General features: G+C 42.2%; 1 protein-coding gene across 1 annotated transcript; it reads left to right on the top strand.

The window, feature by feature from the left end:
* On the top strand, positions 1 to 24,332 carry LOC120552613 (NLR family CARD domain-containing protein 3-like). The gene is made up of 14 exons (XM_039790791.1): positions 1 to 62; positions 4,852 to 5,032; positions 6,986 to 7,084; positions 7,206 to 7,223; positions 7,717 to 7,833; positions 9,416 to 9,494; positions 9,657 to 9,864; positions 9,999 to 11,760; positions 11,847 to 12,020; positions 16,039 to 16,212; positions 17,178 to 17,351; positions 17,669 to 17,842; positions 22,561 to 22,607; positions 23,590 to 24,332. The coding sequence occupies exons 2-14, from the start codon at positions 4,971 to 4,973 to the stop codon at positions 24,120 to 24,122; spliced, it is 3,621 nt and encodes a 1,206-aa protein (XP_039646725.1). The 5' UTR covers positions 1 to 62; positions 4,852 to 4,970; the 3' UTR covers positions 24,123 to 24,332.
* The last annotated feature ends 1,541 nt before the right edge of the window (positions 24,333 to 25,873 follow it).

Here is a 25,873-nt window from a genome sequence, read left to right as displayed (position 1 = left end):
TTTCACTTTCCAGAGGCTGATGTGTCGCAGCTTTTCCACACCGTGTGGAGCTCCAGCTGAAGGTAATTTAACTCGTCTGTCTGTAACGTTTGACTCGTGAACTCCAGCTGTGCTTAGTTTAGTTTAAGAGCAGAAAGCTGCAGAGAAACCAACACCTCTGATTAATTAAAACTGGCGTCTTCACAAAGATCCGCAGCCATGTTGTGTGGGTATCTGGGAGTGTAACGAGTTATTGATCCGTCTTACTGTCTTATAGATCCTTTATGTATTATGATAAACACATCGGACATTCCCAGCGGCGTTTAGCAGCAGAAACACTTCATGGCTCTATAATGTTACATATAGGGTCCTATTTTAACGATCGAAGCGCACGGCGTGAAGCGCCTGGTGCAGGTGTGTTTAGGGCGTGTCCAAATCCACTTTTGCTAGTTTGACGGCGGAAAAAAGGGTCCGTGTGCCGGGCGCCTGGTTCTAAAGGGTCTCGTTGGAGATGAACTGCGCCTCCCCTGTAAAGTAGACGAGAGCAGGCGGCAGCAGCGGGGGGGCGGTGACAAAAGTCCGCTCTCAAGTCGGACAGTTTTCCAGCTGACTCCAGCGCCTTCAGACTTAACAGGAAGTGACACGAACACTGTAGACCGTTCGGGTCCGATTCCGATTTAATAAAATGTTATCAGACCCATATATCAGCTCCTACACAGTCTCCAGTTGATTTTATTATGACAGAGTAGCTGTCAAGATTCTCTACATGTGATCTGTTGCTGATTTTAATCACCAACAGACTGTAGATGATCTGTAATCTGAACAGATTTAGTCTCTCTGACTTCTAAACATCACTATCAGCCACACTAGATGTGTTCTGTACAGAATAAACTTTTAAATCAGACAAATAGCGGTTAAAATCTCCGATTCAAAATCAATAAAAGTTTATATAAAAACGTCATCATGTTGAGTCGATTCTGAACCAATCAGCTTTTCGATCAGCTGAGAGGCCGGCGTTTCCCAGCATGCACTGGGTCCACCTGCGCCGCCTGGCCTCTTGCAGTTGGTGAAAAGCAACCAAGCGCCCTGCGTCTCAGAACTGCGCGTCGCCTTGGTTCTGAGATTAGGCTCGTTCGAGATGAGCCAGATCTGCGCAGAATCGATCACCGGGATCGCGCCAATGCATGCCGGTTAGATTTGTGTCCGACTTGATCCCGAATTGCTCTGACGTCAGTACACGTGGGCAACGATAATCTCAACGGAGACCAAGGCGGCCGAGTTCTGAGACGCAAGGCTCGTTCAAGATGAACTGCGCCGCCTGTAAAGTAGACGAGAGCAGGCGGCAGCAGGGCGGTGACAAAAGTCCGCTTCTCAAGTCGGAACGTTTTCCAGCTGACTCCAGCAGCCTTCAGGCTCAACAGGAAGTGACACAAACACTGTGGTCCGAATTCCGATTTAATAAAATGTTATCAGACCCATATATCAGCTCTACCACAGTCTCCAGTTGATTTTATTATGACAGAGTAGCTGTCAGAATGCTCTACATGTGATCTGTTGCTGATTTTAATTACCAACAGACTGTAGATGATCTATAATCTGAACAGATTTAGTCTCTCTGACTTCTAAACATCACTAGCAGCCACACAGCAGGTGTTCTGTACAGAATAAGCCTTTAAATCAGACAAATAGCAGTTAAAATCCCTCCGATTCAAAATCAATGAAAAGTTTATATAAAACGTCATATGTTGAGTCGATTCTGAACCAATCAGCTGTTTGATCAGCTGAGAGGCGGCGTTTCCCAGCATGCCCTGGGTCCGCCTGCGTCCGCCTGCCTCTTGCAGTCGGTGAAAAGCAACCGCGCTACCTGCGTCTCAGAATCCGCGTCACTTGGTCGTCGGAGATTATCGTTGCCCACGTGTGCATGACGTCAGAGCAAGTCGCCGAAGTCGGACACAAATCTAACCGGCATGCAACGGGCGGCGATCGCCGGTGATCGATTCTGCACAGATATGCAGATCTGGCTCATCTTGAACGAGCCTACAGGTAGCGCGGTTGCTTTTCACCAACTGCAAGAGCCAGGCGGATCAGGCGGACCCAGGGCATGCTGGAACGCCGGCCTCTCAGCTGATCGAACAGCTGATTGGTTCAGAATCGACTCAACATGATGACGTTTTATATAAACTTTTATTGGTTTTGAATCGGAGGGATTTTAACTGTGATTTGTCTCATTTAAAGGCTTATTCTGTACAATGTTTGCAATAATGTTTGTGGTGTATAAATCTGTTCAGATTCCAAATAATCACCAGCTCCAGTTGTTGTAATTAAAATTAACCAACAGCATAAGAATTTTGACAGCTACTCTGTCATAATAAAATCGGAACGGTAACGTATTGATGTATGTTTGATAACATTTTATTAAATCGAATCGGACCCGTAATCACCATAGTTTGTGTGACTTCTCTACCTGAAGGCTGCTGGAATCAGCTGGAAAACCGTCCGAATTGAGAGCGGACTTTGTCCCCGCTGCGCTGCCGCCTCGCTCTACTTTCGGTAGCGACAGCTCATCTCGAACGAGCCTATTATCGTTGCTCAAGTGTCATGACGTCAGAGCAAGTCGGGATCAAGTCGGACACAAATCTAAACGGCATGCATTGGGCGCGATCGCGGTGATCGATTCCGCAGATCTGGCTCATCTCGAACGGGGCCTAATGAGAGTAGCGCCAGCGCCGGTGGCGAAATCAAAATCCGCTGTCGGACAGTTTCCAGCCGATTCCAGCAGCCTTTAGGCTGAACAGGAAGTGACAGAAACACTGTGGTCTGATTCTGATTTAATGAAATGTTATCAGACCCATATATCAGCTCCTACACAGTCTCCAGTTGTTTTTATTATGACGGAGTAGCTGTCAGAATGCTCTACATGCGATCTGTTGCTGACTTTAATCACCAACAGACTGCAGATGATCTCTCTGACTTTTAAACATAACTATGTGTTTTGTACAGAGTAAGCCTTTAAATCAGACACATAGCAGTTAAAATCCCTCTTATTCAAAATCAATAAAAAGTTTATATAAAACGTCATCATGTTGAGACGATTCTGAACCAATCAGCTGTTAGATCAGCTGAGAGGCCGGTGTTTCCCAGCATGCCCCTGGGTCCGCTGGAATCAGCTGGAAAACTGTCCGACTTGAGAGCGGACTTTTGTCACCGCCCCCCGCTGCTGCCGCCTGCTCTCGTCCACTTTACAGGCGAGGCGCAGTTTATCTCGAAGGAGCCTAGTGTAATCAAGGGGGTGGTCCTTGATATTCCCGGGTGGCATGAATGGACCATTATGATGGAGGATTTGCACCGTAATATTTTTATTTGTAATCTCCTGCATGTGTGTGTGTGTGTGTGCCAATTCCCTGTGTGTGTAATAATTATAGTGCGAGTGCGCGCGGCCTAGACGTTTGCTACTTGTAGATTTAAATGCTCTGTTAAAATAACAATGAAATGCTGCGTTATTGACTTTAGACCAGGTTTTGTTGGTCAATGGCGCCACACTTCCACTGCCTCAAGATAGCAATACTCCCCGAATGCACCTGAACACACCTCCCTGTAAGACCAGCACGTCCAGAATGCACCTGAACACACCTCCCTGTAAGACCAGCACGTCCAGAATGCACCTGAACACACCTCCCTGTAAGACCAGCACGCCCAGAATGCACCTGAACACACCTCCCTGTAAGACCAGCACGCCCAGAATGCACCTGAACACACCTCCCTGTAAGACCAGCACGCCCAGAATGCACCTGAACACACCTCCCTGTAAGACCAGCACACCCAATGCACCTGAACACACCTCCCTGTAAGACCAGCACACCCATGGGCCACAGATGGGCGCAAGTGCATTTGCTATTTAAACAAAGTGGGCGCTGGATGGGAAACTGACACTGGCGTCGGGCTTTGCTTTGCGCTGCGCCAGGTGCAAGATAACGCCCTAAATGTTTCTACTTCACTTCTTATTTCCTGAGAAAGTGTTAAGGACTCTTGTGTTGAAGATCAGTAAGCTGTCTGCAGCAGTTAGTGTCAGTCGGTCTATTCACTGACAGGACTGATGTGGAGACAACATGACTCCGCTCTTTTATTCTCTAACTAAACCAACAAATATGGAACTGTATCACTATGAGCTGGCACTCCTCCAACAGGAACTAGTGTTGCTTCTTTATGATGCAACTTTGTGTTCAAATTCAATAGCATGTTATTTGTAGTGTCCAATCCTAATCAGGACACTACAAATAGAGTAGGTGTAGACCACACTCTCAGCAATCATTTGGTGCGACAGTGGCGAAAAAAATCTTCTGACGTCTAAATGCCTGCATTCAGATAGATTAGTATGCACAAATTTAAGTTACAAAATGTTGTAGGTTTCCACAGAATGAAGCCTTAGCTCGACGCTCTTCTAAATCTCCTCGTCTTAACCTGAGCCCAGATCTGCTCTCTTTCAATTAAAGAAATACTTAGTTGACCAACACGCAAGTGATTTTAACGACCAATGGATAGGTCTGTAAAACAGAGTTTCTCCTCAAAGACTCATGCAAAAGCTCCACTTTAAATCCTGTTTTTACATTTGATACACAGGACAGAAAGGTGAGATTGATTGTCATAATGGAGTCTCCATTAGAGGACAGAAAGATGGCATTAGTCCTGGAGTCTTTACAGTGTTCCTGTTCTCCCAGAGAGATAATGAATGGCATGAATGAAAGCAGGATGAGCAGAGAGCATAAATCATTCAGTGAAGAGATTCAGATTTTATTTTCTGCTTGATAACTTGTAGTTTCTCCAGCAGCTTCTGTTTCTGGAGATTAAAAAGTGGTCTTCCTCTCTTTTTAACAGGACCCATCAGAAACCAGACCCTGCTGAACCTGATCCTGAACCTCAACCCAGCTGTGTGTCCATGAAGTGTGACCGGTCCATGGATCCATAACTACTTAAGAGAGAGGAGGAGAATTAAAATGGAGAGGAGGAGAATGGAAATGGAGAGGAAGCAAATGGAAATGGAGAGGAGAAGACGGAGGTGAGTTGTTCTGAAAACCTCCAACAAACTAGAAGTAGTGTTGTCTCACTGGGTGTGTGGTCTTCTTGTAGAGGGTCTCTGTGTTTCCAGCCCACTGTAGCATGTCATCCAGGTGGATTCTGGGATATCTATGGCCCTGTTTTCACCTGGTATTAAAATCTGATCCGAGTGATCTCTCAGACCACACCGGATCTCTCTTCCCCGCTGGTACCTGGAAAAGGTGGCCACCGGTTAGGGCTGCACGATATTTAGTTTTATCGTCTACATTGCGATGTGCGCGATGGTCACATCGCAGAACGTTGGTATGTTGATGCTAAAACTTTATTGCTGCTTGATAGAAAAGTAAACTTTCACCGTTCTCCTTTTACATGATTGTTACCGGCTGACCCTTCTCCTTTAAGACAGATTGCCATGTGGGCAGCATGTGTATGTGACGTAACGTTAGTCCAACGGAGTTTGTTATGGGAAGCGAGGCTCACCCAGTGTAGAAAAATACCATAAGCAGCAGCTGACACAGTGATGCACATACTTTTCCATGGGTAGTGAAGCTACAGTAGTCTGTGTGTGTGTTTTATGTGCGCTGCAAAGATGAACTAAATCACCTGATTAATGTAACGTAATCACGACTTCTCCCCGCCATTTTCACCGCAGAAAGCTGCTACCAGCCAGGCCAAAGCTAATTTAGTTAGCCTAAAGAAATAAGGCGTCTGTCCCAACTAACGTTATGGTTTGGAGCCGCTACGCTGGAAACGTAACATTAATCTATAACAGAAGTCTGTGTCTGATATAACATAATTTGCACAGTTGCTAGTGTGTCACATGCAGGCTCTGCATGCACAGCGAACCACCAATCACAATCAATGTTGATCAATATATATAACTAACAAGCAGGCCCTGCTAGTTGACCACAACCTGAAATTTAGAGAAATTGCATGCATTATTAATATAATTCACTTAAGCCTGGATTGATAGTATTGTATGAATACAATGGTGTCATGTCAGTCAATGGTTCACATTAGAAAGTTCCTTTTTCATTTTTATTTTCTATGTAGATGCACTCCCCTACAAAATCACCCCAGTAGTCAGAATTATCTATTATTTTCAAATAGAGCTATTTTTTTTTTTCATATCACAATATATATCGCAGGAAAAAAAATATTGCAATGTCAGTTTTTTCCCAATATTGTGCAGGCCTACCACCGGTATACAATAACCTTATTACATACCTGCAAACTAGTCGCCCCCCCCCGTTTTGAATCATCCACGTGAATCAGTTTTTATTTGGGGGTGGGGGGGTGCTAATGCCTTAACGACCCCTATCTACCAGACCGAATTGCAACGCGGATTAAGGTGCCACTGAAATGCCTGCGCTTCTATCTGATGCTCCGAAAATGGACGTTAGAGACAACCTAAACATTGCCCCCCGGGGGGGGGGGGTGTATAATATGTTTCACCTTTTTCAGCCCTTCGGAGTTTGCAAGTATGTTATTATTAGTTTCATAAAACGTCCCCAAATTCACCAATATGTAGGATTTTACTACACTACACTGTACTATTGCTACAGACATTCCTGCTTTTGTCTGCTTTTGTTATTTCTTAGTCTCTCACTGGCAGATCTCCACAGCTCTGAGTGAACTAGGGAACTGAGTGGTCAAAGCAGCCGCTGTGAAATGGTTTCATTTACTTTATGAAGTCAGCAAAATTAAAATAACATTTGAAAGAACCAACTCCTTCTGAACAACAGTTGCACATTATTAACGAAGAATCATATAAAGGATATTTTTATTGATTTTAATCAAAGTGTTTCTGTCAGAAATTAAGTCATTATTGGCATTTATTTTAAATAATTAGACTTATATAAGTATGTATCTTAATTATATATTTTTACAGTTATGTTATGCAGGGAGTCTTTAATTGAACATGTGATCTTCAATAAATGTGTTTTTCTATCAGGACCAGACCAGGGTCAGAACCTGAACCCAGCTGTGTGTCCTCCAAGAGCAACCGGTCAAAAGAGGATTGTATTAATTTTAAACGTGTTTCTGACAAAAAGTAAGTCGTTATTAGCATTCAGTTGTTAATAATTATGTATATAGCCTGTTGTATTATTATATTTGGTATAAGTATCAGTACTTATCAGTAGTATTCAATGCTGCTTCCTCTTTTTCTTTAGACTATCTGCTGATAGAAGGTAAGAATTAAAAACTGACGAGCATTACTAATATTTGAAATATAAAACACTTGTTATCTGTATTAAAGGTGCTCTAAGCAATGTTGGGTGACGTCACTTCTTGTTGACGTTCAAAGTATTGTCAAACAAAACAAGGCTAGCTCGCTCCTCCCTCCTCCTCATCCCGTCCCCTTCCCCTCCCTTCCGTGCTTCTGAACACTAACCCCCCCATCCCCCAAATCCTTGTTGTCAGTTATTGGCTGGAACGCTGGAAGACTGATTGTTATGTTTGGTGGTGCAGGTTGGCCAGTTTGTTTTTGTTGCCGTTTGTGGAGTCTGGGCTGTCTACAGAGAACACTTTTTTTTACAGTGTGTTCAGGGGACAGGCAGATAGCAGATAGTGAGATGTTTCCTGTATGTGACAAAACATTTAGCCTAACAAATGCGTGACATCACTTAGAGCACCTTTTTAAAAGATTTTTTTGATATGCACATTTATCTGTGTTTGTTTCAGGATCCAGCAGCAGAGAACAGAGTCTCCTGAACCTGAACCCAGCTGTGTGTCCTTCAAGAGCGACCGGTCATACAATTTCTTTATAGATTTTAAACAAAGACATCCATCTGACAGAAAGTAAGTTATCAGTACCATATAATGAGATTCATAGATGTAGTATTTTAGAAGTATTTCAAATAGGCATCATTTCTGTCAGACACTAGATCGTATTAAGTTGCTGTGAGCTGTAAATTCACCTCTTATTCACTTCTTATTATTTGGTATTTAGGCCTTTATTAATGACAGCTTAGACATCAAAGGGGAGAGGGGGGGATGACATGCAGGAAAGTGTCACAGGTCAGAATAAAATCCACGACCTCTGCGTCAAGAACTGAACCTCTATATATGTATAGTTCTACTCAGGGGTTAATTTGGGATTTGTTATGTGGGGGGGCTCTCCCTAGGGGGGTCCGTGGGTATGCCGCCCCAGGAAAAGAAATTGAAAAATAAACCGTTAAATGGCACTTTCTGAAGAGTTTTGTGCAAAGAGAAATTGAGTCTTACATGATATGTGCAAAACTGCAAGGTTAAGAGCCTATACTTTGCGTTGTTGTAGTATCAACAGGTATTAGGGCATTTAGCATTTAAATTACTGTTAATCAGTCATCACTTGATTACACATTGTATTACCTTGTTATGATATAAGAAGTGACCCATACAATGTGCCAAACATAATGTGCCACATGAAGAGAGAGTGCAGTATATGACAGTAGCAACAGCTGAGAAGATTTGGGTCTGTGGTGACCAGGTCCACCTCACACAAACTTCCTTCTCCCATTCTCTCTCTTTACTACAACACACACACACACACACACACACACACACACACACACACACACACCACACGGGCACCGAGTGGGGCTCTCCGATGCTCGGAGCCCTGCCGCTGGAGGAGATGCGACAACGAGAACCAGTTTAACGGCTTGGTCAGCGACATGAACTCGTAGCGGCCGTTGGAGCTTCCGAGCACCGGGCTTCCACCGCTGTGAACGGGGTTTTTAGCTTTAGGAGAAGGCCTTTTATCTGTTAATCCTACCGACGTAGACACTTTGACGTTATATAGTTGATGAATTGTCTGCAGTTCTGCATGGGTTGTTGCCGTGTTCTGATTGTTCTCATCTCAGCTCCGCCGAGACAAAATAGACATGCCATTTCAAAAGTCTTTCATTTATTGTCAGAAATATCATGTTTTCAAAAGCATCACTTTCATCAAATTTAATGTGAAATATTTAGACTGCAAGCAGGCACATCCGGACAAACGAGCAGGCTTATGTGCCGGGGCTGAGCTCCGGAGAGCCCCGGCCCAATTTAACCACTGGTTCTACCACTAGGCCACCCAGGCACCCATATATTCACCATTTTTAATCGCAACATGATGTCATCTGGGAGCTGACCGGGCAAAGAGAGCAGTCTTCCTCACTCAGACCAGTCTGCTGCTTCAGGAGTCCTTTAGGGCCAACCATGTTGTAGCCCTTGTTTGCTTCTTAGTTCTTTCTGTTGATTCACAGTGAGGTCAGCAGTACCACCAACAGTTTAATGTCAGGGGAAAACATCTGATTCAATGTTATAATCAACACTTTAAGTCGCAGGACCTTTACTTTGTGTTTGTCTCTGTGTGGACAGACATGATGTGAGCTAATTCTTCCTGATTCCTCCACAGAGTGGACCAGGAGAGCTCTGAGGTTCCCAGTGGTCAGTCTGCCCAGCAGCATCCAACACACCTGGACTCCATATTTATGGTCTGTACATGTAAAACGACTACTTTTACATCTATTCTGTTCACAATCATCTCCATACTGCACTTTTCAGACTACTGGATTATCAGGCTGTCCAACAAGTATCTGATGTTTGCTTCAATGATTTCAGTTTGATTGTGTCATTCATATAATCTTCTGTTCCAGCTGCTGGAGGAGGACATCGTCACTTTTGTGAAGAACGAGCTGAAGAAGATCCAGAAGGTTCTGAGTCCAGATTACCCAGAATTCTCAAAGAGTCAATGGAAGGATGAGGATGAAGAGCAGAGGAGGAGCAGAGAGGCATTTCTGAAGATCACACTGCACTTCCTGAGGAGAATGAAGCAGGATGAGCTGGCTGACCGTCTGCAGAGCAGTAAGAGGATTTCTCTTAAGATTTAACTTGGTGGAATTATGGGACGTTTACTAATGTCTCCAGAGAAGGGTCAAAGTATGTTCCTGTTTCTTTATAAATCACTTACTGATCTTCTTTGTTATGTATTCATTCAGGAAGTCCAGCTGGAGTCTGCCGACGTAAACTCAAATCTAACCTAAACAAGAAGTTCCAGTGTGTGTTTGAGGGGATTGCTAAAGCAGGAAACCAAACCCTTCTGAATCAGATGTTCACAGAGATCTACATCACAAAGGGAGGGACTGCAGAGGTCAATGATGAACATGAGATCAGACAGATTGAAATAGCATCCAGGAAACCAGACAGCCAAGAAACAACAATCAGACAAGAATACATCTTTAAAACTCCACCTGGAAGAGATGAACCAATCAGAACAGTGATGACAAAGGGAGTGGCTGGCATCGGGAAAACAGTCTTAACACAGAAGTTCACTCTGGACTGGGCTGAAGACAAAGCCAACCAGGACATCCAATTCACATTTCCATTCACCTTCCGAGAGCTGAATCTGCTGAAAGAGGAAAAGTTCAGCTTGGTGCAACTTGTTGATCGCTTCTTTAGTGAAACCAAAGACGCAGGAATCTGCAGGTTTGAAGAGGTTGTATTCATCTTTGACGGTCTGGATGAGTGTCGACTTTCTCTGGACTTCCTCAACACTGAGATCCTGACTGATGTTACAGAGTCCACCTCAGTGGATGTGCTGCTGACAAACCTCATCAGGGGGAAACTGCTTCCCTCTGCTCGACTCTGGATAACCACACGACCTGCAGCAGCCAATCAGATCCCTCCTGAGTGTGTTGACATGGTGACAGAGGTCAGAGGGTTCACTGACCCACAGAAAGAAGAGTACTTCAGGAAGAGATTCACAGATGAGGAGAAGGCCAGCAGAATCATCTCCCACATCAAGACATCACGAAGCCTCCACATCATGTGCCACATCCCAGTCTTCTGCTGGATCACTGCTACAGTTCTCGAGGACGTGTTGAAGACCAGAGATGGAGGAGAGCTGCCCAAAACCCTGACTGAGATGTACATCCACTTCCTGGTGGTTCAGACCAAATTGAAGAACATCAAATATCATGGAAAATCTGGGATAGATCAACACTGGAGTCCAGAGAGCAGGAAGATGATCGAGTCTCTGGGAAAACTGGCTTTTGAGCAGCTGCAGAAAGGCAACCTGATCTTCTATGAATCAGACCTGACAGAGTGTGGCATCGATATCAGAGCAGCGTCAGTGTACTCAGGAGTGTTCACACAGATCTTTAAAGAGGAGAGAGGACTACACCAGGACAAGGTGTTCTGCTTCGTCCATTTGAGTGTTCAGGAGTTTCTGGCTGCTCTTCATGTCCATCTGACATTCACCAACTCTGGAGTCAACCTGCTGTCAGGAAAACAAACATCATCAACACGTATCTACCAGAGTGCTGTGGACAAGGCCGTAGAGAGTCCAAATGGACACCTGGACTTGTTCCTCCGCTTCCTCCTGGGTCTTTCTCTGCAGACCAATCAGAAACTCCTACAAGGTCTGATAATGCAGACAGGAAGTAGCTCAGAGACCAATCAGAAAACAGTCAAGTACATCAAGAAGAAAATCAGTGAGAGTCTGTCTGCAGAGAGAAGCATCAATCTGTTCCACTGTCTGAATGAACTGAATGATTGTTCTCTAGTGGAGCAGATCCAACAGTCCCTGAGTTCAGGAAGTCTCTCCACAGATAAACTGTCTCCTGCTCAGTGGTCAGCTCTGGTCTTCATCTTACTGTCATCAGAAAAAGATCTGGACGTGTTTGACCTGAAGAAATACTCTGCTTCAGAGAAAGCTCTTCTGAGGCTGCTGCCAGTGGTCAAAGCCTCCAACAAAGCTCTGTAAGTGGGATTTATTCATCATTAAATAATATCTTTCAACAGGAGAGAAATATAAATAACTTGTTTCCTTCCTGTTGTCTCTACAGACTGAGTGGCTGTAACCTGTCAGACAGAAGCTGTGAAGCTCTGTCCTCAGTTCTCAGCTCCCAGTCCTCTAGTCTGAGAGAGCTGGACCTGAGTAACAACGACCTGCAGGATTCAGGAGGGAAGCTGATCTCTGTTGGACTGAATAGTCCACACTGCACACTGGAGACTCTCAGGTCAGATCAAGAACAATAATCTTTGAAAACACAGTATTGAAAAATACTTTGGAAACATTCAAAAATGTGAAGAAGTATTTTATTCTGATTTAGAATCACTTCATAAAGAATGAAATAAGAACTGTGGCTGAGATCCAGAAATAACATATATTTTAATATCATGTGACTTTGATTACTGGACGTTTGTTTATTCTTGATCATGTAAATCCAACCAAACAATCTGATTGGTCAACTAGACATTTAGAACATATTCAAATCAGCATGACAGCACACCCAGAGCCATTTGAGCACACCTGGTGCATCACATAAAATATTACTCCGCCATTTCCATGGCAACATTGTAACTTCCAGGGCTGAACCAAAAAAGCAGTAACGTTAGCCTACAACATTGATACAATGGATCGTTTTGTTGTTAATTTTAACTTAGACTTAGTTTTAATGAATGGTTGGAAGAGAATGGGAAGTGAATCATTGGATGAAACAACACTCGATAAATTTTTTTTAATCGCGATTAATTGCTGAATTTCTATAGTTAATCGAGATTAATCGCATGTTTTATCACATGATTAATGTGTTTAATGTCATATTATCTGTTCAGTCATGTTTATCGCCAAAGACTTGATGCCCCTTAGTACAGTCACCAAGCCAGGGTTCACGGCTACACAGAGCGTCTGTTTAGCACCGGAGGGAATATAGTGACTTGCACTCACTTGTCATCTAAACCAGCAAAAGTGGATATGCTGGTTTTCCTGGCAAAAAAAACTGTGAGTTACTGAGAACCATACAGTAGTAATAATAATAATAACTTATTTATATAGCGCCTTTCATGAAACTATATGAGGGTTTCTGCCACGGAGTCAGAGAGTGATGGCCGGAGTCTGGAGAAGTTTTTAAGATGAAAAAAGCAGATTTGGTCATAGATTTGATGCGAGTATGAAGTACACTGACTGGAGCTGGATCGGAGTGGGAGTTGCTAATGGTGAGAAATTGCTTCCTGTGTGTTCAGGATCACTATGGCTGGTAGTGCCATAATCACTGCACTTTAGTTGTGTGTTGCTGTTGCTGACTAGAGATAATTAAGATTCATATTTAGATATTAATGCTCTGACAGTGATTACATTTAACTTGAGTTACCTAAATATTTTCAAAGAGGTACAGGCAGATATTTCTCTCCCTTTATTTTCTGCATTTTTGTTATTTTACTGAATGGAGATCAGTAATATATACAGTATATACTATATTTTACTTAACTGTCTAGTAAATTTCAAAGACAGTCTTTAAAAAATGCAATCCACATGTTTACATATGTTTATTACAGTAAATAATAATGTAAATACTACTAAGTGTGGTAAAGCCAAATATTTGTTTTCATATTTCTGCAATCTGCACTTTAGTTTGTGTGATTTGTTTCTGACTTTCATATGAATGTTTACACCAGGCTTGGTCAGTGCTCAATATATTACTGTGATTGAAGTAGTTACATAAAAGATGTCATTCATATAAATTCATGCATCACCTAATTTCATCATCACATACAGGCCTGGCCTCCAGGAAAGAACAGTTTGTTTAATCTATCTAACATTGTGTTGTTCATACTATATAATGATTTATTGTTTGTCTTTGTTGAATAATACAGAAGACAAAGAGTTTAAAAAGTAATCGCATATTAAATCGCAATATTGGTGAAAAAAATTGCAATTGGGTTATTTTCCAAAATCGTTCAGCCCTAATTTAAACATGCTGAGAAGGGATTTCATATACTGTCTCACCAAAAGTCCAGACTCAACATATAAACACAATCGTTATTTGTCTTCTTATATGATATTTCTCTAAACGTTAAGCTTTATTAAATTTAAACCGCCCTTCTCATGTCAGGATTTAAAATTTAACAATTTGGAAATCTTTGAATGTTTCCAAAGCATTTTGTTCTTATTTATAATATGTCATAAAGCACGAAGGATGAACTTTACATTACATTACATGTCATTTAGCTGACGCTTTTATCCAAAGCGTCTTCCAGTTAAGTGCTTTCAAACCTAAAGTTGCAAACTCCAGACAACAAGTAGTGCAAGTACATTAGCTTTAAGCAAAACTACAAAGAGCCATATGAAAGTGCAACTTCACGAAATATATATAAACTTAGCACAAAATGTAAGGAAATTTGTGTTTGGTAGATTATTTCTCTGTGGTAACAGTGCTTTTTGGCAATAAATCTTATACCGTTGGAGAGCCTGTTTAGTTCCCTTTCAAATGGTGCCCCATTTGTAAAGAACATGCATTTGTTGGATGAGCAACAGCACTGAGTATGTGGGTTGCGCCCATGAAAAATTTGCCAAATCTTCTCTGCCAATGCCAAACAGCTTATTCTGCCATTGACTCGTTTGGTGTTTGGATTGGTGGATTGGGTGATTGAAGTTTGAAGAAACAAGACATAATGGCAATTTAACAATTTATTAATTTCACAAACAGGAGCCTCACTAGCGTGTGGAAGAACCATACACAGCCACAACAGCCTGGCACCTCCTCCTCATGCTGGTCACCAGCCTGGTCACACACTGCTGTGGGATGGCATCCCATTCTTCAACCAGCATTTGTTGCAAGTCAGCCATTGCGGTTGTGTTGGTCACTCTGGCACGAACAGCACGCCCAAGCTGATCCCACAAGTGTTTAATAGGGTTGAGGTCAGGACTGCTGGCAGGCCATTTCATTTTCTCCACTCCCACATTCTGGAGGTAGTCTCTGATAAACCCCGCCCTGTGGGGGCGACCGTTGTCATCTTGGAGGATAGAGTTCGGTCCCAGACTGTGGAGATATGGGATTGCCACTGGTTGCAGAATCTCATCTCTATATCTCTCTGCATTGAGATTGCCTCCAATGATGACAAGCCTCATTTATCCAGTGAGGGAGATGCCGCCCCACACCATCACACTGCCTCCACCAAAAGCTGTTACTGTGTAGCAATCAGCATAGCATTCTCCACGTCTTATTCACACTTTGACCCTATGATTCAACTGCCGTAGGCAGAATCTGGACTCATCAATGAACATAAAATTCCTCTACACGTTCAGGTTCCAGTGCACGTGTTGCCGACACCAGTGCAAATGGGCCTGACGGTGAAGGGCAGTCATGGCAGGACTCCTGGCAGCCCTATGAGACCGGAGATTGGCTGCGTGCAGTCTGTTCCGGATTGTCTGGGCCGAGAACCGTCGGCCATATCGTCCTGCAAACCTTGACTGCAAATCTGTAGAAGACAGACTACGGCACCTAAGTGCTGACAGGGTGAGGAAATGGTCTTCTTGGGGTGTCGTCTTCTTGGGACGCCTACTTTGCGGCCTGTCTTTGACATCCCCTGTTATATAGAACTTGGCCTTAGGCTCACTCCAAATAATGCTAGTGTCTTAAAGTGGATGCTTGCAGCAATTGGTAACCAGTGAAGAGAGCAGAGGAGCTGTGTAGTGTGAGTAAACTTGGGGAGGTTGAAGACAAGTTGAGCTGCTGCCTTCTGAATGAGCTGCAGGGGCCAGATGGCACATGCAGGCAGGCCAATCAGGAGGGAGTTGCAGTAGTCTAGACCTGAGATGACTAGACCCTGAACCAGAACCTGAGCCACCTTCTGCGTTAGAAGGGGACGTATCCTTCTGATGTTATGTAGCATGAAGCTACACAATCGGGTAGTTGCAGCAATGAGCTATGGCTGAGATTGAGAACCTCAATTTTTAAAAATCTTACGTGAATTTGAATACTGTCTTTTTACTCCTCATTCAGTCACAATTAGTTATCATGTTTCCAACTTGTTTAGAATAATATAGCAAGAATTTTAACAATTTGTTTAGAATGGATTTTATATTCTCTTTCACCAAATGTCCAGACTTAACATTTAAACACAAACGTTATCTTTCTTCTTCATTACCGTCCCTCCAAAAAAGCTCTGTAAGTGTGATTTTTGCATCATTAATTACTCTATCTTTCAACAGGAGTGAAATATAAATAAGTTGTTTCCTTCCTGTTGTCTCTCCAGACTGAGTGGCTGTAACCTGTCAGAGAGAAGCTGTGAAGCTCTGTCCTCAGTTCTCAGCTCCCAGTCCTCTAGTCTGAGAGAGCTGGACCTGAGTAACAACAACCTGCAGGATTCAGGAGGGAAGCTGATCTCTGTTGGACTGAAGAGTCCATACTGCACACTGGAGACTCTCAGGTCAGATCAAGTTACTGTTTGTCTTTAATTTGAGATATTTCTATAAACTTTAAGCTTCATTTAATTTAAACAGCCCTTCTCATGTCGGGACTAAACTTTACAATTTCAGAAAATCTTTGAATGTTTCCAAAGTATTTGGTTTTTATTTATAATCACATGAAAAATGTAGCCTCGTGAGACCGTCCTGATCTCGCGAGCTCCAGTTATCCACTCGCAGATTAGTCTGGCATCTTGAGATAGAGAAAATTTGGAGCCGTTTGCCAAAAGACCGGGCCAATCAGCGTTGGTTTTGAGGCGGGTTAGGTGGTGATAGACAGATGGTTTATCCAATCAGCTAACCAGGATTTTCAGACAGCGGTAGCCCTAATTCTGTTAGCTGCTCGCTAATGCTTTTTTCTCTTGGATCCTTCTTTTGGAATATGGACCGGGAACCTGAAATGCTGCCTTTTATTCCTAAATTCTCGTTACACAAACGGCAAATCTCCTTTACCGACATGTTGCTTGCTTGCTGAGCTAACGAGCTATGCTTTGCTTGCAGCAGCAGGGGCGGGCTTGTGGTTGTATTTTCATACGCTTCGTGGATCTGATTGGTTGATTTGGCCCGTCTATCACCAACATAGGTGATAGACAGATGGTTTATCCAATCAGCTAACCAGTATTTTCGCCCCCTCCCATAAGTTCTCCATCGGAAAGTTCCCAGATGGATATGCCGAGCAAATACGAAGCAATCCATCTGGCGGAGTCAGGTTATGAAAAATGAACTGTGGCTGAGATCTAGAAATCCTTTTTATGTTAATACCATGTGACTTTGATTCCTGATTCAGTCTTGATTAGTCATCCACAACTTGTTTAGAAAAAAAAAGGATTTAAACTGAAAAGAGATTTCATATACTAAATATACCAAAAGTCTAGACTCAACATTTAAACACAACTGTTATCTGTCTTGTTTCCTGTTGTATTTCCAGACTGAGTGTCTGTAAGCTGTCAGAGAGAAGCTGTGAAGTTCTGTCCTCAGTTCTCAGCTCCCAGTCCTCTAGTCTGAGAGAGCTGGACCTGAGTAGCAACAACCTGCAGGATTCAGGAGGGAAACTGATCTCTGTTGGACTGAATAGTCCACACTGTACACTGGAGACTCTCAGGTTTTCTCTCAGGATTCATTAACCCATTCAACTGATGACCATTTAAACTCTGATTAACTTTAGTTGATAAACAGCTAACATGTAGCTTTGTGTCTGATACGATAAACTTCAGCAGTAGTTTCGAGACTCAGAGTTACTTTCCATGAGGATTTTTAATCATTTGCTTTTGTTGTTGAATAATTAAATACCACAAATGATTTTAAAGATGTATTATTACTCTGGACCAAAATGTACCTGGACAACAGACAAACATAAAACAAACACATGGCTCCACATGTTGACAGAGAGTTCCTGTGTGTTATTCTGTGTGTTTTCAGTCTGTCAGGCTGTCTGATCTCAGAGGAAGGCTGTTCTTCTCTGGTCTCAGCTCTGAGCTCCAACCCCTCCCATCTAAGCGAGCTGGACCTGAGCTATAATCATCCAGGTGACTCAGCAGTGAAGCTACTGTCAGCGGGACTGGAGGATCCTCTCTGGAGACTGGACACTCTCAGGTACAAACACTGATGAACAAAAATGAGATATTTGTGTTGTAAGTTTTAAAGAACTTCTCCAGGAACTAAAATCATAACTCCCTTTTGTTAATAATTGATGTAGTTTGGACAAATCTCTGTATGTTAAAGGAACTGTCCGTGGTTTTAAGAAGCATCCTTTTTTCCCCCCTCTTTCCCGGGATCAAATTAGTTTCAACTCGACAGAGAAAGGTCCTGGGGTCTCATTTATAAATGTGGCGTACGCACAAAAACGGGGCTGAAAATGTGCGTATGCCACTTGTCACACAAAGGTTGTGATTTATAAAAAACAAACTTGACGGAAGAATGTGCGGTCCTCCACGCAAACTCTGACCCATGCGTACGCACATTTTGGAGACAAAATAGGAATTGGCGACGCAGATGGTGAGGTGGTGAACTGAAGTCAGACTGCAGAGAGTAAATGGGAATAAGATTACTCATAATATTTTCTAGTATGGATGCCTCACGCACATTCTTTCAGTCCATATCATCCACGTTACCATGAAGATGAAATCCAGCAGTGTTACTTGCACTTGTACTGAGTGATAACTGTTCCATAAACACCTCCAACTCAAATCTTAAATAAAAATTTGTTCTTAATATTTAATCAGCGCTGTCTCACCGTCACATTGTCCGCTCCGGGAGCGCAGGAGGAGGAGATGGCCCGACTGCATGGAATACAGGACAGCATCAAATACCCTAGCATTAGATAGCTTACAGAACACAGTGTGAATAACTAAATATGTGTCTTTAAAACTTTGCATATATGATCAAATGTCAAAGTCTGAAAATACAGCCGTTAAACTCTCGCGCAATCGTTACACTTAATGTCCTCGTTATCAGTCCGAATTTTAATACTGTTTGTGACAAAACCTGCATGAAGAAAAGTGTGTTTGCCTATTAGACTTTATTTCGTCTTCAAATTGTATCTCGGGGTCGGGGATACAACTAGTTGATGCTTGGGACCATGACGATTGAATGAACTTTAGATTTTCTAAAGTTGAGCTCTTGGATCTACAGTATGTACTGAATTGGGTCCAGTAGAGAGGGCAACGCGCTGGAACCATGCCATCCCAGTCCAAATACAGGTCCTCTAACCTGACTCCGCCAGATGGGTTGCTTCGCATTTGCTCGGCATATCCATCTGGGAATTTTCCGTTGGAGAACTTTTGGGAAGGGGCAAAAATACTGGTTAGCTGATTGGATAAACCATCTGTCTATCACCTATGTTGGTGATAGACGGGCCAAATCAACCAATCAGATCCACGAAGCGTATGAAAATACAACCACAAGCCCCTGCTGCTGCAGGCAAAGCATAGCTCGTTAGCTCAGCAAGCAAGCAACATGTCGGTAAAGGATATTTGCCGTTTGTTTAACGAGAATTTATGAATAAAACGCACCCTTTCAGGTTCCCGGTCCATATTCCAAAAGAAGGATCCAAGAGAAAAAAGCATTAGCGAGCAGCTAATAGAATTAGGGCTACAGCTGTCTGAAAATACTGGTTAGCTGATTGGATAAACCATCTGTCTATCACCACCTAAACCCGCTTCAAAACCAACGCTGATTGGCCCGGTCGTTTGGCGAACGGCTCCAAATTTTCTCTATCTCAAGATGCCAGACTGATCTGCGAGTGGAAAACTGGAGCTCGCGAGATCAGGACGGTCTCACGAGGCTACAGGTCCTCGCCACTCTGGGGGAAACCGTCCGTTTACAGAGGGAAATGTCAGACAGCTAAGTGTTTAAAAAAGAAAAAACATATTATATATAATCTTCAACTTTATCACTAAGACTTGTTTGTTTGGTATATCGAAGCTGTGCCAGAGTGCCGTAATGCCTGCCGTTTTGGACATATTATTAATATATGTATTCTATAGATCAGGGTTACATACACTGTGCAAGAACAGGCCAAAATTATAATTCAATTTGCAGCAATTCCTGAACGTCTGAGAAGTTTTTTGCTTTTTCTCCGTCAGTCATCATGATTCGGTGTAACAACTGCCAGTGTCATTCATATACTGATCAGCATTCACGAGGTGCTTTGCATTGACTATTTATGGTTAAAAATGGGCGTGTACAGGGCGGGATAAGAGGCTGATCCACTTACGCACGCTTGTAGGTACTCTCAGATTTATAAAGGGAACATTGCTTACAGGTGTGCATACACACGGTTTTATAAATCAGATTTTTTTTCAGCGTACGCCATTTTGGGCTTTTGGGCATACATACACTTATAGTAAGGATCCTACGCACAGTTTTATAAATGAGGCCCCAGGACAGGTTTAGCCTAGCCATGCACAAAGCAATGAGTTTTCTACGCTGTGAGAAGAGTGTGTTGATGAAGCATCAATCTACTCTTTGGGCAGACTAGTTAGCTAGCTCTTTAAAATGTCAGTTGCCGGTGCTGCATGGCTCATGTGATCGATATGAGATGTACACTGACGTCTGGACCAATTATTGTACAAAGTTCCTCTTGTGCTGGGAGAGTACCGACTCTAATTCAAAAAGTCCCTCAAAACGCTCTTTCCTTGTCCCTGCGGTGCAAACACAATATACGTGTGTGTTAGAGTGATGTAATGTTGATGTTTCTCTACAGAGAAAGGTCCACTGTTACACACTGTCCATACACTTTTTTTCTATGAGATACTAATCTAATGATAACAATGTGTAAATGCGCACATAGTATGTTCTGCTCTCTATGTTCAGTTATACTTTCCTCATTATTTATACGTTGTTTCAACCACAAGCCATCCGCTATTAATAAGAATATTCATTGTTATGACTCGATCTGTAGATCAGAGGTTGGCCGTCAGGGCCAGCAAGGCTTTCTCTGCTGGCCAAGAGATTGTCAGAATCAGAAAATAATATTTTAAATAATTAAAGGCCTATATATTAATTTCTAAAATAAATATATATAGTTATGTATTTTATATATTGTATACGCTGCAAGTTTGTTTACATTTTTAGATGTAAAGTTAATAAAAGAAAGGTGCATGTACTTCTTCAAATGATGCGCAGCTTTTGGTAAGTTTAATGGATTTTTCTGCATTTTAGTGAAATGATTTTATAGCTATTACTGCTGACTTTAGGTGTCAAAGATTTGAGCGGTGTCAGTGGCCGCTGTGCCTTTGTGTGTGCATGGTGACGCGTGTGTTAAGCCCCCGCTGCTTGGCTGGAATTTGTGGGTAGGCCTGTTGATTCTGTGTTCATGTCTCTGCAGTAGTGTATTCGGTGTCACTATTCAGGATAGAACTGAATGCCCAGGTGTAGAATACACGGCCCACTACTGCTGTAGATAAACTACTGGCTGCTATCACTGAACCCACGGGTCTAGCATGTTGTTTGTATCATATGTGTTTACATGGATATGAATATTCCAGTTACGAGGATTATCTTGTTTTTGATAATATTCAGGATATGATGTTTAGACTACATGGCACACATAGAAATCAGGTTATTCACATCACCGTACATGCTCACCATCAGCTCTCTCTCTCTCTCTGTCTCTCTCTTTATTTTTTTATTTAACCTTTATTTATACAGGGAATCTCATTGAGACACAGGGTCTCATTCTCAAGAGAGACCTGTTAAGGACAATACACAAAATCAGTTACAGGCAGACAAACCAATTACAATGGTATACACAATATGTACTATACAGTATTTAAACAAAAGTGCCAACTAGACTCAAAACACTAAAGTACTAAAAACAAGAACAGGATTCCAAAGATGTTTTTTTTCCAGTAGCCTTAAAATGAGTTTCAAATTGGACAGTTTTAGATCCTGTTGCAGTGTATTCCAGGTTGAGCTCTCTCTCTCTCTCTCTCTCTCTCTCTCTCTCTCTCTCTCTCTCTCTTTCTCTCTCTCTCTCTCTCTCTCTCTCTCTCTTGCTCTCGCTCTCTCGCCAAATTGGTTTTATATTGCAAGCACAAATTAGTGTCATACTGTCTGTTTCAGCTGATGTCATCATTATTTAACATTTAGTCTATGAAAAAGATAATTTTATGGATGGACGGTAAACAGGTCAAATGTAGCGATAGCCCAAAGAGTAAAAGGTTTGATCCCAGGAAAGAAGTTCCCAGACTCCCTTTAAAGTCATCTGTTTCTCTAGTTGTTAAGTTAAGGTGATATCATAAACTTTATAAAACGTCTAATTCATGAATTCATAAATGTCCAAACATAATAGGCACACTCTGTTATTTGTACATATGTCATTCATTTCCCTCTGTAGGGCTTTTATTTTCATGCAGCTTTGGTTGAATAACACAGCGTTCATATAGCCTATAAATCAGTTTATCAGGAACTAGAGATGGACATCTCCATCCTATAAAACAACAACCTGTAGTTTCAGTAATATTCTCATGACCTGGTCATTATGATACGATAAAGTACGCTAGGAACACACTCTCGTACACATCAAATAGCCTATTATAAGAACAGCTGATTTCCGGAGCAGTAAACAGCTTTAGAGGGCGGGTGTTTGTTGTGTGTACTATGAAATAAAATCCTATATCTGGAAAGTGTCCTGAGATAACTTCTGTTATGATTGGACACTTTAAAGGAAATTAAACTGAATTAAATATTTTAATTGATTGAAAGCCCAAATATGAATATAAAATGAGTAAATTCCAACCCTGTATTTGATCAGAACGAAGCTGTGTGTGTGAGAGTGATGTAATGCCCCTCCCCCCCCCTCCTTTCAGGGTGGAGCCTGCTGGAGTCAGATGGTTGACACCAGGTCTGAGGAAGTGTAAGTCAGTTTTACATTTCATTCATCAAACTGTGACATCACTCATTCAACCTTCTGATGTCATCATCAAAGTGCTGATAGGTTAAAGTGATGGTTGGGAGTAATTTCAGCCTAGGGTCCTTTGCACCATGACCTCGAGCCAAACGCCCCCCAGAAGCTTTTTTCACCTGGGTCGAACATTGGAGTTAGCGTTATCAGCTGAATGGCTTCGTGCAGGGGCTAATGGATCCAGGTTTGTATCTTGTAAGTTACCCCACTAATAATGCCCAAAATGATACCAAACTTCTACACTAGTACAAATAGGTTATGTACTCCTAAAACGATGGATTTGAAAGTTTGTAAGTACACCAGAAGTTTATGTAAATAACACTTGCCTGTTGGCTTCTGCTCTCTGCTGCTGCTACCGGGCAGTAAGAGTGCTTAGGGCCGTCTACAAATTACAACACCGAAAAGAGATACAACAAACTTATTTAATTTAATTTAATGATTAAATAAGGTAATGTCTCCAAACTTACCTCAATTATAACTTGTCTCCTGCTAGTTATACTACAGCACTTTAAAAAAAAAGTTAAAATAATAAATATTTTTGTTATATCTCTTTTCGGTGTTGTAATTTGTAGACGTCCTACTGCCGGTAGCAGTAGCAGCAGCAACAGAGAGCAGAAGCCAGCAGGCAAGTGTTATTTACATAAACTTCTGGTGTACTTACAAACTTTCCAATCCATCGTTTTATGAGTACATAACCTATTTGTACTACTGTAGAAGTTTGGTATCATTTTGGGCACTATTAGTGGGGTCATTTACGAGATACAAATGTGGATCCATTAGCGCTTGCACTAAGCTTTTTAGCTGATAATGCTAACTCTCACCGAAAGCTTTTCTGAAGAGTGGCTTTTCGAGGGTCATGGTAAAAGAACCGGAAATTACTCCCAACCATCACTTTAATAAGTGCAGCTGTGTTGTTTCTCATTCTCTCCGTCAGATTCCTGTGAACTCACACTGGACACAAACACAGTGAACAGAAACCTCAAACTGTCTGACAACAACAGGAAGGTGACATATGTGAAGGAGGATCAGCCATATCCTGATCATCCAGAGAGGTTTGACTACTATCCTCAGCTGCTGTGTAGAGATGGTCTGACTGGTCGCTGTTACTGGGAGGTCGAGAGGAGAGGAGGGGTTTATATATCAGTGAGTTACAGAGGAATCAGCAGGAGAGGAAACAGTGCTGACTGTTGGTTTGGATGTAATGATCAGTCCTGGAGTCTGAACTGCTCTGATGGTGGTTACTCTGTCTGTCACAATAAGAGAGAAACACCCATCTCCTCCTCTGTCTCTAGTAGAGTAGCAGTGTATGTGGACGTTCCTGCTGGCTCTCTGTCCTTCTACACAGTCTCCTCTGACTCACTGATCCACCTCCACACCTTCAACACCACATTCACTCAGCCTCTTTATCCTGGGTTTAGGTTTAGGGTCTGGTCTCCTGGTTCCTCAGTGTCTCTGTGTTCACTGTAGGACGGAGAGTCTCCTCCTGTTTCTCACTGCTGATCAGTTGAGTCTGTACAGGATCACACTTACAGAAATAGGTCAGGTTATTGTTATAAACTAATGAATGAACTTTGTATAAAATAATTCAGAATGATTGAACAGATACCTCGTGAACATTGTAAACTTCTTCCACTTCCAGTCCTTTAAAGATGGAAGCTGGGATCATGAAATTGTAGAAATGCCGTTGACTTGTGTCATGTTTTGTTTTTAATTCTGTCTCTTTTCACAATAAAAGCATAAAGTTACTGTGATGTGGCTCTTGTTTGTGGTCATTCTTGTCAATGAACTCCAGGATGGGGGGGGAATTCATCGAGTACTCTCTACTTGTTTGCTTACATTTAATAACATCCAAACCATAGACTGTATAACAGTAATATTTACAGTCTATGATCAAAACACTTTCTTAATGAGATGCTGCGGATGTTTAAAGGTTGATCAGCACAACTCAAGGGAGGGTGCGTTGCATTATGGGATATGTAGTTTGGCGAAACTTGAATATCTGGATTAATGAAAAAAAAAGGGAAAGACCGGTGTTTTTGCCGGACGCAGGCAGTCAGACGCAGCCTTAGAATGATTTTTAAACATCTTTAAAGTTGTCAGCTGTCGGACATCATTTTTAAACATGATGTCAGACAGCAGATGGTTTAGATTCTGTGTGCACTGACTGCTTCTGGTTCAGGTCTGGCTCGGTCCAAGTCCATCCCGAGCCAGAGCTTCCAGAGGTCAGACTCATTACACCTATAGAAGCTGTGTTCAAAATGGGTCTGGTAGAATTTAAGACTGCACACATTTTTTTCAAAACACTACACAGAATTCTCTGCATTTGGCACAATTTTCATGAAGAAAAGCTCTTGTTTTCACAAGGAACACACTGCCATTCAAATATGCCTGACTCATCACGTGGGCAAACACCTGTCACACAGTTTTACAATTAGCAATCAGAGCTTTAGCATAAAAGGGCAACAGGTGAGCTCTTCTGTTTTGGAGCAATGGATGCCAACATTGGAAACAGAGCCAGAGCCAGAAGAGTGATAGTAAGAGGAGGATGACGGGGAGGACGAGGAAGGCCAAGGACCGTAATCTCTGATGAGATCCGAGCCACTTTGGTTGACCATGTGGTCGACCATGGTCTAACAATGACGGAGGCTGGGCAAAAAGTACAGTCAAATTTGAGCAGGTACAGCTGTAGCATCCATCATCTGGACTTTCCGAAATGAGAATAGGTAAGAGATCTACTCTCACTAGAAAATTGCAGTACTGCATATCAATACAGTACTCAATGAGTACAGTAGTACATTATTGCCTGTGGACTGTTCTTTAGGACTGTAAAAATAAAGTATGCTTCAAGTATTTGGGAAATGTATTCCTACTTTGTATTCATACACAGTATTTACAGTATTTGCAGAACTGAAAGATTACCAACACAAGGTGGTCTGGAACATCTTCTGTCTCCTCAACAGGGAACTGAAATCATGAACATGGTCCTAGAAAATAACGTCGTAACATAACAGCAAATACAAAGAAAAATAATAGAAAACAATGTTTCAAAATATTGATAAGGTAAGCTTATCAACACTGGACCGTGTCTTGTGCAGAAATAATCTGAGAATGAAGCAGGTCTACAGGGTGCCATTTTAAGTCAAAGAATTGCGATATAACTATGTGCAAGTGAGTCCTATACAATCCCACAACTGATGCACACTCTCAACACTGTATAA

This window comes from Perca fluviatilis, chromosome 22, assembly GCF_010015445.1.
Source record: "Perca fluviatilis chromosome 22, GENO_Pfluv_1.0, whole genome shotgun sequence".
NCBI lineage: Eukaryota > Metazoa > Chordata > Actinopteri > Perciformes > Percidae > Perca > Perca fluviatilis.
The sequence above is the reverse complement of the archived record's forward strand: the minus strand, read 5'-3'. Positions and strand labels throughout refer to the sequence as shown.

What these genes read in the sequence shown, in the direction of transcription:
- LOC120552613 (XM_039790791.1), top strand. Translation starts at nt 4,971, where the DNA reads ATGGAGAGGAGGAGAATGGAAATGGAGAGGAAGCAAATGGAAATGGAG. An exon ending in ACCTGGACTCCATATTTATG is followed by an intron (nt 9,495 to 9,656) that starts GTCTGTACATGT and finishes CTTCTGTTCCAG; the next exon opens with CTGCTGGAGGAGGACATCGT. An exon ending in AAAGCCTCCAACAAAGCTCT is followed by an intron (nt 11,761 to 11,846) that starts GTAAGTGGGATT and finishes TTGTCTCTACAG; the next exon opens with ACTGAGTGGCTGTAACCTGT.